The sequence below is a fragment of the Leishmania braziliensis genome, chromosome 4 (assembly GCF_000002845.2).
Source record: "Leishmania braziliensis MHOM/BR/75/M2904 complete genome, chromosome 4".
In the NCBI taxonomy this organism is placed as follows: domain Eukaryota; phylum Euglenozoa; class Kinetoplastea; order Trypanosomatida; family Trypanosomatidae; genus Leishmania; species Leishmania braziliensis.
In genome coordinates, this window is record NC_009297.2 from 113,871 (window position 1) to 126,720 (window position 12,850).

The 12,850-nt window shown below is 60.7% G+C and overlaps 4 protein-coding genes across 4 annotated transcripts; all 4 read left to right on the forward strand.

Annotated features, from left to right (window-relative positions):
* Window positions 1-988: 988 nt before the first annotated feature.
* Window positions 989-1,771, forward strand: LBRM_04_0340 (conserved hypothetical protein; the record flags this gene model as incomplete). The annotated part of the gene is made up of 1 exon (XM_001561669.1): window positions 989-1,771. The coding sequence occupies one exon, from the start codon at window positions 989-991 to the stop codon at window positions 1,769-1,771; it is 783 nt and encodes a 260-aa protein (XP_001561719.1).
* A 654-nt stretch (window positions 1,772-2,425) lies between these two features.
* LBRM_04_0350 (putative beta-fructofuranosidase) lies at window positions 2,426-4,351 on the forward strand (the record flags this gene model as incomplete). Its single annotated transcript, XM_001561670.2, has 1 exon — window positions 2,426-4,351. The coding sequence occupies one exon, from the start codon at window positions 2,426-2,428 to the stop codon at window positions 4,349-4,351; it is 1,926 nt and encodes a 641-aa protein (XP_001561720.2).
* A 2,458-nt stretch (window positions 4,352-6,809) lies between these two features.
* LBRM_04_0360 (putative mitochondrial exoribonuclease DSS-1) lies at window positions 6,810-9,326 on the forward strand (the record flags this gene model as incomplete). The annotated part of the gene is made up of 1 exon (XM_001561671.2): window positions 6,810-9,326. One exon carries the CDS (start codon window positions 6,810-6,812, stop codon window positions 9,324-9,326), a length of 2,517 nt encoding a protein of 838 aa, XP_001561721.2.
* Window positions 9,327-9,999: 673 nt separating this feature from the next.
* LBRM_04_0370 (putative ADP-ribosylation factor) lies at window positions 10,000-10,554 on the forward strand (the record flags this gene model as incomplete). The annotated part of the gene is made up of 1 exon (XM_001561672.1): window positions 10,000-10,554. One exon carries the CDS (start codon window positions 10,000-10,002, stop codon window positions 10,552-10,554), a length of 555 nt encoding a protein of 184 aa, XP_001561722.1.
* Between the last annotated feature and the right edge of the window lie 2,296 nt (window positions 10,555-12,850).

Sequence of the window (12,850 nt, forward strand, 5' to 3'; positions counted from 1 at the left end):
GGGGGGGGGGCCTTCAAGCGCACTGGAAAGACAAAAGGGGGAGGGGGGATTTCCCCCCAGGGCCGCACATCGGGGGTTGGGGGAGGGCATGTTCCCCGAGTTTGTATCCACCCTTTGTTTTCTTGGGAGGAGGAGGGGACGGAGGAGGGAAAATCCCCTTCTTTTCCTGGGCATGGGTCGCATCCCACACACCTGCCACGCCAGGCGCTCTTTCCTGTCGGGCTATTTTTACTTCTCTGTCCGAAGTGCCACACGTCGCCCCACAGTTGCTCCCTGCCCCCGTCCTCTCTCGCTCTCTGCGTACGCTTCCACGGCACACGTACACAATGCTTACCTCCACATACATGCAATGTGCAGCTCTCTGCATGAGGTGGAGGGGGGGGGGGGCATATTTCACCCTCTCTCTCGCTCTCAGTCCACGCCTACCCCGTCCATTCCTGCAGCGTTGCTTTACCACGGGGCGCTTTGTGTTTTTCTCCTTTGCTTTTCAACTCCCGACGCCCTCGCTCGCTCGCTCTCTTCATCTCTTCTGCGCTGTGCTGTGGGAGTGTACGGAGGCGTAGTTTCTCTACACGGGCTCTGTTGCGGCTTTCTGCGCGCCTGGGACGCTTATCTTGGCGGAAGTCACGCGCGCTTCACGTCGGTCCAGCGAGGAGGAGAGAGGCGGGGGGTGGAGGGAGGGAAGCGTTGTTTGCTCGGGGGACCTCGAGAAAGCCTGGCCTTGCACTCTCTCTTTATCCAGACACTTCATCGTCTGCATTGTCCACGCACCCGACACAGGCGCATACCAATGAACAGCAGCGCACTAGTGTCAACACGTGCGGTGTGGGCCCTTGAGGGGGTGCGGAGTTTGACAGTTGCCGCGACAAGTGTGAGGCACTTGCGAAACCGATGTCCTCCCTGGTCTAACATCCTGTGTCAATACAGCGTCTGTGTCGGCCTCACACGCGGCAGCTCCTCCACGGTCCCCACCGTCGCCGCCAGCAGCATGAGCACAAAGGGCGCACTCTGCACGGCCTACCGTCATCAAGCCACGGACCAGTTCCATCGATTCCTGCACAACCCGCATGTGGTCCAACCGGACGGAGTCGATGGACTACCACGCGTCAAGGGCGATCAGCAGCAGTGGCTCAACACAGAGCAGTGGCATGGGTACAGCGAGACATATTTGAAGCGGCACATGCAGTACCCGGCCACCGTCGAACTGAGCAACCCAGCCGTCAATGCACGGCACGACCTCCTCTACGAATGTCTAGGACTCGTGTACGAGCTATACGGTGGCCTCGCCGAGGACCTGCAGGAGCTGCACGATGACCCCCTGCACCCGCAGTTCCACCGTCGCATCTCCCGGATCAAGTGCGACCGCGAGCGCATCGCCGCCGAGCTTGACAAGCGCTACGCTGAACTGCATCCCACAGTGAAGACGGTGTACGACGCTTTTCTCGTCCGTCGCTACTACCACCTTGCTGACTGGATCGTGCATGTTGAGCGGAAGCGTGAGCGCCTCATCAACGACCTCAGCCCCGATTTGATGGAAAAGATCATGAAGATGCGTGGACTCGCAGAACAGTATCTGAAGCATCTGCGCGTCCTCGAGCGCGCACTTTATGACGATCCTATTATGGGTCTCCTCGAGGGTGATCGAGACACGAATGCCCTCAATCAGTATACGCCTGGCGAGCTCGGGATTCTGAGGCAGAAGGCTGCCTACTTCCGCAAGATGCGCCACTTTGGCGCGAATCAGCTCGACGCCGATACACACACGCACTGACGAGGCGGCTCAATCGACAGACGTGTGCCCCGATGTGGCGCCCCCTCCCCACACCTGGCCACAGCCGCTCCTGTGTCACGGAACTCCCCTTGGCGCCTTTCTCATCCCTCACACGTGCATGCACAGCTATACCTACATACGCTTCGCCGTGTGAGCATTCCCCCTTTCCTCCATCCGCCGACAACAACACCGCCAACTACGCAACAACAAATGACAATGGCCACCTGAAGACAGCACACACACACACACGCACGTCCCCCTCTCAAGCCCCACAGAACAGCCACCCCTTCTTCGCCGCGAAACTTTCGACGACCTCTGAGTCTGCCCTATCCTCTAGTTTACGCCCCACCCGCGTCATAACCTATCCCCTTATGTCGCCACCCATCCTCCCATGCGTAGTGATGGAAAGCACGAGTCATCCCCGGTGAGGCACCACACCCTGCCTCTAGCCTCTTCTTCAATCCAATACAACTCGCTATCTCTACCACACCTCGCTCCGCCCCCTCCCCTTCCTCCCGCCCCTGCCCTCTGCGCTCTCCGCACATCGCGCCGTCCCGCCACACACACTCTCCCCCACCACCCGCACAGACAGCACTCCCATCGGCACGCACGCACACACACACACACACGCACGCACGCACCTCACGCGACACCATGACCGCTGCCTTGGTGCGCCGCAGGGTCATCCTGCTCCTCGTGGCCGTGGCCATGATCGCCGCCGCCGCCGTCGCCATGGACGGCGTGCCGTACGAGCCCATCTACCACATCCGCCCGCCGAAGAACTGGATCAACGACCCCAACGGCCCCTACCGCGACCCCGTCACCGGCAAGATTCACCTGTACATGCAGTACAACCCCAACGGCCCGCTGTGGGGTGACATCGCCTGGTACCACGTCACGTCGGAGGACTACGTCAAGTGGACGCGTCCTGAGTCGCCGGTTGCCATGTGGGCCGACAGGTGGTACGACCGGTGGGGCGTCTACTCCGGCACCATGATGAACAACAACTATAGCGAGCCGGTCATTGTGTACACCTGCACGGAGCCGGAGAACATCCAGCGCCAGTGCATCGCCAACCCGCCCAAGTCGGACCTGCACGGCAAGCGCACCCTCGACACCCTCGTCAAGAGCCCGCTCAATGCCATCATGTCGGAGGACATGATCCCTGGCCTCGTCGCTTTGGAGAACTTCCGCGACCCCACGGAGTGGTGGCTGGACCCCACGCACCCGAATCGCTGGCTCATCGGCTTTGTGGCCCGCATCAAGGACAGCGAGGGCGACAACGCGCACGTCATCCTCTTCTCCACCGAGGACCCAAGCTTCCAGAGCGGGTACAGCTTCTCCCACAGTCTCTACACCTACAAGTACGACCTGGACCGAATGTTTGAGTGCCCCGACTTCTTCACGCTGGCCCAGGGTGGCGAGCACTACCTCAAGCTCTCCACCATGCCCTCGCACCGCGACTACTTCGTCTACGGCGCCTATCAGGCTGACCCGGTAACCGGCAAGTACGTCTTCGTCGAGGACCCCGAGCGCAGCTTCACCTTCGTCGACTACGGCCCGCTCTACGCCTCCAAGACGTTCTACGACCCCATTCTCAACCGCCGCACCATGTGGGGCTGGACCATGGATGAGCTGAGCGACACGCAGGTCCGCGCCAACGGCTGGTCCGGCGTGCAGAACATGCTGCGCACGGTAGTGTACGACACCGTCGAACAGAAGATCAAGACGCAGCCGGTGCCAGAGACCAAGGGCCTGCGCCTCCACAAGCTCGTCGACATGAAGGGCATCGCCGTCACCCAGACCCCAACGCAGATCGTCGCCAGCAACACCAACAACACGCTCTACCACGAGATCATCGCCCGCTTCACTCTAGCCGACCCCGCCACCTTCGCCGCCGACGCCACCTACGCCGACGACAGCGAGGTGCCAGAGGTGGGCGTAATGGTCCGTGCCAACGCGAGCCTCGGGCAGTACACCACCGTCTCCGTCCGCATGCCCACCGGCGGCCCCAGCCCCTCGGAGAGCACCCAGCAGCTGGAGACGTACCCCGCGATCAAGGTCTTCCCTACCCCCACAGCCGCCAGCTGCAGCGCCGAGTGCAACAAGATGCGCCTGTGCGAGTCCTACACCTTCAGGGAGAGCGACAAGAACTGCACGATGTACTGGAAGACCAACCCCATGGGCGCCAGTGCCGATGCCACCAGCGGCACCGTGCGCGAGCCGCTGCTGTACCTTGGCCGCACCCAGTCCGGCACCATCGGCAACACTGCGCCCCTGCACGGCCGCGCGCCCTTCGCCACCGCCACACCCAACGGCTTCGAGCTTCACATCTTCGTCGACGACAGCGTGCTGGAGGTCTTCAAGGACGAGGGCCTCGAGACCCTCACCGGCCGCCTCTACATCGACAACGGTGCCGACACCACCGGCGTCGCCGTCTACGCGCGCAATGCCGGCACCGTCACCGTCGACATCGAGGTCTACACGATGGACACCATCTGGAAGGCGCCCACGCCCAACGCCGCCAGGAACTTCACCAATTCGCTCTACAACCTGCTCGACACGCTCATCGATGTCTAGGCCGGCTCACACGCATGCCCCCGAAACACGCCCCCCCTCCCCCTCATCCCCCTCCCTCTCATTCCCCCCCCCCCCGCCCCCTTCTCTCCCCTATTCTTTTACGTTTTGTTGTTCATTCTCGTACGGCTTTCTCCTTCGCCCGCTGCCGTGGTGCGCCACCCTCCCGTTATCTCCTTGGGCTTGTGTGAAGGTGCGTGTAGCCCAGCGTGCTGATGGCGGGGAGGAGGGATCGCCACCACTCCTCAGCTCGCAAGCGAAGCCGCCTGTACTCCTCATCTGTGTTACCTTCCTTTCTTCCTCTGGGTGGTCGTATCGGTAGGCAAGTGGGCAGCGGCTCTCATGGCGTGCGTCGCCGCGGGACTCCCCACTTCCCCCTTTCCTTCCCCCTGTGGAGTCTTCCTCCGCCGGCGTTGGCCCACAACCCCTTCCTACTTGTCAACGCAGCTGCACCACTGTAGATGCGTGGTGCATGCGCGGCTCGGGTGTCTGCCTACTCGCCTCTCCCTCCCTCGTCTCTCGCTTCTCCACCCCCTCCCCCCACCCCCGCGCCGCGAGGCGGGCGGCGTGGCGAGCACTGGGCTGGAGGGGGTGGAGAAGCGATGCTGCGCCACTGGGTGGCAGCGCCCCTTTTCAACGGAAACTCCTGTTTTGCCAAGACGTTTGATTTCTTTACTTTTGACATCCAACGTGTGACGTGTCCGCCACCCGTCTGCCCAGGCAAGCAGTCCTGAGCAGTGATAGTAACTCGCTGTTAATGCACACCAGGTCAACCACAAGCGGGGCCGAAGCCCCAACCTCACCCACCGCCTCCTCACTGCAGCAACCGCGCCACAGTTGCGCCACACACACACACACACACACGGCACGCTGATCGTGCGTGAGGACTGTGTGTCCCTTCCGGCACACAGCACCCACACAGCTACGGCGGCAAAGGCTCGCGCGCCGCTACGCAACCCTCCCCCCGCTGTGCACCCCCTCCCCTTCCTCCCGCCCCTGCCCTCTGCGCTCTCCGCACATCGCGCCGTCCCGCCACACACCCTCTCCCTTACGGACCCCCCATTTCGTTGTTCACTTTATCCCCCGCTTCCTCCTCCTCGTCGTGACTGAGAGTCCCACGTGGCACGTCTCTCACCGCCTCGCTCCTCCGCTGCGTTGTGTTTTGCGCACCGTTTTATGTAGTGGAGAGCGGAAAAAAAACCGCATGGGGTCGAGGCACACTCCTACCAGCGCGCGGCATCTCTCTCGCCTCAGCACACCCCCATCCTCTCTCTCTCTTTGTGGAAAAGCCAAGCAGCCTCACCTCTTCCTCTCCCTGCCAACGCGGGGCCACTTCTGGCGCTGAGAGGGTCACGTGCCTAAGACGTTGGGGAGGTGGAGCGAAGTGTCGCTGCTAATGGAAGTCGCAGGGCCCTCGGCAGCGCCGTGTCAGAGCGACCTGCGACAGTGAACCCGTCTGCGTCATCTCTATAATGGCCAGAGTGGTTGTTAGTGTGACCTGAATGCATCTTACCCATTCCTCACTGCGCTACTGGTATGAGGAGCCTACGCCAACCCGTGTTATGCTCCACGTGGTGGCCGATCTGACGACAGCGGCGGTGAAGCGACTTGCGGAGCGGGAGATGAGCGGGCTTTGAGGCAGAGGCCGAGCTCAGGGTGTTGAGTCGGCGCATCGCTGCAATGTTTGTGTGATTACGACTGCTTGCGCACCGCACGGTGCGCCCTGTGGCAAGGCGGGGGGAAAGTGATGGTGTTAGGCGTCTATTACGTGTGTGGCAGAGAGCAGACACGTGGGAAGGGGGGAGGGGCTCGAGAGTTGGTCGGCGCGCGGGTTACTTTTTGGGCTGCGGTGGATGGGGTGCCGCCGCTGCCTGCGTGAACCCCAGGAGTGCGGTCTACGTGTGTGCGTTCCCCAGCAGCACACTCGATGTCATCTACCCCTCGTTTCGCCTGATTGATACGCCAAGGGGGTTCTGCGATAGGGTACCCCTTCCCCCACGACGTCCTCGCCTCCATCCCTTCCACTCCCCCTCCCCTTCCTCTTCCTCCCTACAGAAATGTACGAGCACACTATATGCAGCTCTCTTACACATCACCATCTCTTGCGCCGTTGGTGTTTCTCCTGCTCCTCTAAGAAGCAGAAGGGCGTCAGCGCCGTGCGGCTGTGTTGCTGAGTGCGGCTGGTAGTTAGAAGAAGGGTCGCGAGGGGGGAGGTGCTACGGAGGAAAGGGAAAAAGGGCGACTGCTGAAGGTGGTGCGCGTGTGATGCTGAAGTATAGCGCCTTCCTACCATCCCGTACCCTCGAACCTCTCTGAGGGCCTTTACAATCCACCAACCCACTTTGACCCCCTTCGGCGCTTTACAGCTCCTCGCCTCCACCCCCCTCCCCCTCCCCCTCTCTCTCTCTCTCTGGTGTTTTATCTCCCTCTGCGAAGAACCACGCAGCGACGACTCCTCTTCATGTTCGTACGTGTCCTCAACACCGTGGCGGTAAGAACGCCAACCGGCGGCGCGCTGGCAGCACTGCAACGCCGCGGCGCCGCGTCAAAGAAGGCGTCAGCAACTCTGAGCAGCCCTGCGCAAGCATCGAATCACACGGTGCAGTCGTCTTCGTCGACGGGGCCGTGCACTATCATCGCGAACGCCGCAGCGCAGTTCAGCGGCACCCACCTAGACGTTGCCTGGACGCGGCAGTTCGTCCTTGGCTCTCTGCTGCAGCGCTATGACCCTCTGCGATACGCACCGTCCTCGACCACTGCGCGGGTGGTCGAGTCGGCCTTGTTGGAGTCGCAGCGACTCCTTAGCTCAATCTGGAAGCTACCGGTGCGACCCCTTGACGCCGTGAGTGAGACACGCATCCTTCGGCTACTGGCCCGCTACGCTGCCGGCGAAGGTATCCTCTCCGACACGGCTCTAGAGATTCTGCAACAAGTCTTGGTACGCCTCCCTGGTGCCCCGAAGTGCATCTCCGACCCCGTTCACATGCGCACTCTGCTGGAACTCATCGGGTACGTTGAGCCTGGCGACAATCTCAACCGGGTCGCGTACGCTGGGGAGCTGCACTACCCTCCGCAAGCACACGCCTTCATGGCGGAGTTGCTAGTAGAGGGCCGACAGCGCGACGGCGGCGACGCCTTCGATGCCATACGCGAGCGCCGAGCGGGGCCGGGGTACGCCATCGACTCCGCCACAACGAGCGAGGTCGACGATGCCATCGGCGTCTGCGTGGATGCGGCAACGGGTGCGAAGTACTTTGTCGTATACGTCTCCGATGCAACCGTCTACTGCCCCTTTGACAGCACCCTCGAGCAGTTGACAGCACGGCGGCTGACGACCACCACCTACCTGCCGGAGGGCGTCTTCTTCATGCTCCCAAAACCTATCGTCGAGGCCGCCACGTTGCGCGAGGACCGTCCGTGTCGCACGTTCAATGTCGTCTTCCAGATCGATGAGACCACCGGTGAAGTGAAGAACTACTCAGTCGCCGTGGGATGGTTGGATCAGCTGCGGCGCATCACATACGATCAGCTACAGGAAATGATCAGCAAGGAGGAAGACAGGGAGGTGCCCACGGAAGGCAGCGGCCCCACCGTCATGGGGGTTGGACACGTCAAGGATGCGCCGTCCTCGTCACCTCTCTTGACTGAGTGCATCGACAGCGCGCATCCCCCGCCGACATGGATGACGCGTGAAGACAAGGACAACCTCTTTTACATTATGCACTGCGCACGTCTTCGGCTGCGCACTCGACTAGAGCGGCAGCAGCGACAGCAACGCCAGTGCGGGCCCGGGAGCAAGGACGGTGGAGGGGAGGTGGCGGCGCCGCCACCGGTGGACTTCAGTCTGCCCGACCCCCTCATTAAAGTCAAGGGCACCGAGGTACTCTCCGTCAGTGATCAGGTCATCTCCACCCAAGACGCTCGCCTCGCTGTGGCGGAGCTGATGATCGCCGCCAACGAGGTGTGCTCACGCATTGCACAGGCTAACCACATTACAGTGCCGTTCCGCGGCACTCGTGCCCTCTCCAGCGATCATCTCGTGGCGCGCTACTACACAGAGCCTGAAGGTGTGCAGACACTAACGTCGCTGGACGCCTCGCACATCTTCCTGGCCGAAGCCATGCAGTCCTCCGTGCGTCGTCTCAGCACTGTGACACGTGCCATCTACCATCACGTCCCTCTGCACCACGCTGGGCTCGACACAACCTTCTACACCCACAGCACAAGTCCACTGCGTCGATATCCCGACATGCTCGTACACCATCAGCTCAAGACGTGGCTTTGGCAGCAGCGCCGCGGTGGCGGCAGTAGTGGTAAGGCCCGCGCTGTCTCCACCTCCGCCGCACCTCAGGAATTCATCCCCGAGTACGCCATGGCCTCTCTCTGCGCAATGATCAGCACGAAGCAGGAGCGCGCCAGTCTCCTGCAAGACAGCAGCACGCGCTTTTGGATTTTGCGATACCTCGAGCACTTGGAGCGTGCCTCGGCCGACGCTGCTGCTGCTGCTGCTGCTACTCGTGACGGTAGTAATGGCGACTCGCCTCACAAGAGGAGCTACGTGTGCTTGGTCGGTGAGACACGCCGTGTGGTGGCGGCGCCAGCGTACACCCGCTTCGCGTGCTCCTCGGCGGAGCTGTCGCAGCTGCTGTCCCTACCACTGACCTCAGCATCCACCACCTCGAGTACAGTGCGGCGCCCGGCATCACTGCAGGTGGACGCTGTTGCCCGTTGGCGGCAGGAGACTCCTGAATTCACCTACGTCTCTGATGTGTACATCCCTGAGGTGCAGCTGGCGCACACAATCGCCCACCACCTCGACAGCGTCCGTGTCGGGGCTGTGCTGGAATGCCACATCGCTCGAGTGCAACCTACACAAGGCCTGTTGGAGCTGGTGATTGACCGTGTCTTACCCGGCGGTGATGAACGGCACTACGAGCGCCTCTGGATGGGGGGGTTTGTGTCTCAGCTTGATGCGTAGTAGGCCGTCTTCGCATCCCTCTCTTCGCCATCTGGGGCCCTCTCTCCTTTTCCTCTCTGGCTGCCAGCTTCCACTGCCGCAGTCGTTGCTGCCGCTTCCTTTCCTGACTCTCTCTCTCTCTCTGCCTGTGTGTGCGTGTGGGTGTGTGTGAGAGAGAGCCTAATAAAACAAGAAGGGTATACGTAGTGGCGCGAGAGGGACGAAGGAGAGAAAGTGCGCGTGACCAGAGTGACGTTGCCTGTTTGGGGTGGGTAATCGAACAAAGACGAAGGGAGGATGAAACTTAACGGAGCCTGAGCGACTCCCCCCCCCTCCTCCACACACACACACACACACACGCACCCGAGTAAGCATGAGAGAGCAGCACAGCACATCGCTGAAAGACCGGGAAGAAAAAGGTACGAAACAGCAAAAAAAAAAAAGAAAAGAGGCCATTCTGAGCAACGGCTCTTTCCACGCACGATCTCCTCTCCCCACCGTCCACCCGCACCACCCTTGCGCGCGCGCTTCCCCCTCTCATCTCATCTCTCTTCTCCTCTGTCGTTTTCCTTTGCATACCACCACATGCCCACAACTCTTCCTTCTTTTCTGGTTGGACCGATGCCGTTGATGTCTTCTGTCGCCGCCACCGCAGCAGCAGCAGCCGGCTTTCCCGATCAACCGGAAAAGAGCAATGGGACAACTCTTCGCCGGCCTGTGGGGCCTGTTCAAGGGAAACAAATCCTACAAGCTGCTCATCCTTGGCCTGAACAACGCCGGTAAGACATCCATCCTATACCACCTGCAGCTGGGTCACTCTATTGCCACCCAGCCCACCCTCGGCGGCAACACGGAAACGCTCACCATCACGCACCCGCAGACAAACAACTCCATCACCTTCACCTGTTGGGACTTGGGTGGACAGGAGCAGCTGAGAGCGTCGTGGAAGCTCTACTACGACCATACCGACGCCATTGTGTTCGTTGTCGACGCCGCGGACGCCGGGCGGTTCCCGCAGGCGAAAGAAGTTCTGCACCAACTTCTGCACTGTGAGCCATCGCTGCAGCACTCCACTCTTCTCGTGCTGGCAAACAAGCAGGACTTGGAGTCTGCAGCTGCCCCAGCCGAGCTAATCGAGTACTTGGAACTTGGGAAGCTGAAGGATCGGACGTGGACGCTCATGGGCTGCAGCACCTCCACCGGTGAGTCGCTGCGCGTGGCCATGAACTGGATCGCCGAGAACGTCTAAGTCACCGCGGATAGAGATGGGCGTGAAAGGCACAGAGAAGGATGTGCCCAGGGAAGCCCACACACACACATACGCACATCCACACACGCGAAACTCCCTCCTCTTTTCTTCTCTCGCTCTGCTGTTCTGAGTCGCTGTTGGGTGCCTTTTCGTCTCACTTTCTCTCCTGGCGTGCGGGGGTGTGCGTGTGTGCATCAACTGCTGCGGCGGCTCTCTCTCTCGTTCTTGTTTATTTTTTGTGTGCTTCAGGGATCTGCGAGTTTGCGTCCAACTGACGTGACCGCAGCGGTGCGTACAACACGTAGGAGGTGTGCGCGTGTGCAGCGCCTGTATGGCCTCTCTTCTTCTCTCGTCTGCGTTTGCTCTTTTCGGTGGGTTCGCAGAGGCGTGCCTGCACATCCGTCAAATTACGCGGGAGAGGTGTAATGAGGATATGTGGGAGGGAGCGGGAAGGGGAGGGGGGGGGGTATTGTAAGCCGCGCATGTGTGTCTCTTTTCTTAGCCTGCGTCTCACTTGATTCGGACGTTGTTTTCCGAGTTGAGAAAAGAGGTGGAGTGGTGGCGGGAGGGGAAGCGGGAGATGGATACTTCTGGGTGGGGTAGTGTGCTTGTCGACTCTGACGATCCTCCCACCCTTCACGATCGTCGTCCACCGTCATCTTCTCCAGCCCCCAACGTCGTCGAACAACGGACGCACACTAACACCCACAAACGAAGCCGAAAGAAACCTGCACAAGAACCGTAGAGGACACGGAAAAGAAATGGCGTTTCGAGTTATGATGATCACTGCCGACGGTAAATCAGTGTCTCCTTGCTCCCCGGAGGATGATCCTGCTGGTGCTTGTCACTGGCGCTACCACCCTCTCCTAGGTCGACCCCCCCCACACACACACACGCGCGCATACCATCGCTCCAGCACGTCTATCAACGCGCGCCAGCAGGCAAACACACAAGTGCGTTAGCCTCGCTCTCCGCCTGTCCCGCTATGTGGGCATACAGTGCGGTTTGAGTGTACTTCAGTGAGACGAATGGCGACACATCTCGCTTCTCCTCCTCCTCTCCCCAAGCCTTTTTCCGCACTCGAGTCGAAAAGTTCGCTGGGGCTTTGTCTCTCTGCTTCGCCCGCCCCCCTCTCCTCTCCACTTGCGAAAGTGTCTTTGGCCCTCTTGTAGGGGGGGAGGGGTCTCTCTGCCAGTTTCTGCCGGGCGGCTTCCGGCCACGGCGTACGGGTCTATAATTATACATACATACATATGTATTGTGTGTCTAGGCGAGGGGGGGCGTGGCACCTCTCTCTCTCCTCCACTCTTATGGTGCGGGAGATGCTGACAAACTTTTGCTACCTTCTCTGTGAGTTCAAATCAGTCCCACCCTGGCACAGCCCCCCACCCACCCCCGTCATGTGAGCCACCAGATGTGGACATGATGGGTAACAGAAGGGATGAGCCCTGCATCTTCGTGGAAGTTGTGGAAACGACAAACAGCGACTCCGTAAGAGCGGAACTGCACAGGTCCGCTTCCCTCAGTGGACGACATCCAACAGGTGTTGGGGACATCGCCCCAGCACAGCCTCGAAAATGGGATGGGGCCCCTCAGCTCACTAACTGACATCGCCTCCTGTTTCCCCCCCCCACGTCCCTTTCCGCCTCCCTTCCGCTCTCTGACGTTACCCTAGCGGTGGCGGGAAGAACACTTCGCCCGCCACCCATCACACCGGGCACACCCTCTGCCTTCTCCCCCTCCCTCCCCATACGCGTCCATGTTGCATATCGTCCTGCTGTTGGAATCGTTTGTTTTTCTTCTTCGTGTGCCCATCCACCACTTCCCCCCCCTCCCCAGGCCATATTTCCCCCACACCAGCGAGAGAGAGAGAGAGAGAGAGGAGGGGCGGAAAGAGACCGCAGGCTGCCCCAGCGCTGCATTCTGCCCAACGCCCCAGAAGCCCCGCCCTCTCACTTTATGTTTGCGACTGAGGGCGTTTTCCTCTCTGTCTTTCGCTCTCGCTCTCTCTCTTCTTCTCTCCTGTCCCCCTCCCCCTTTCTTGCGCACATTTGTAAATAGAGGCGCTTTTTCTTCCCTCCCTCCTTCTGTGTGTGTGTGTGTGTGTGGGTGGGTGGGTGGGTGGGTGGGTGTGTAGAGGCGTGTGTATCGCTCTGAGAAGCTGTTGCACCCCTTCCCTCCCCCCTCCTCCTTCCTCTATCACGCCCATCACCATCGCCACCACACTGTCACCTACTATACTCGGAGTCTTTCTCCCTCTCTCCCTCTGAAGGGCGCTGTTGTGTTCTCGGCTAGA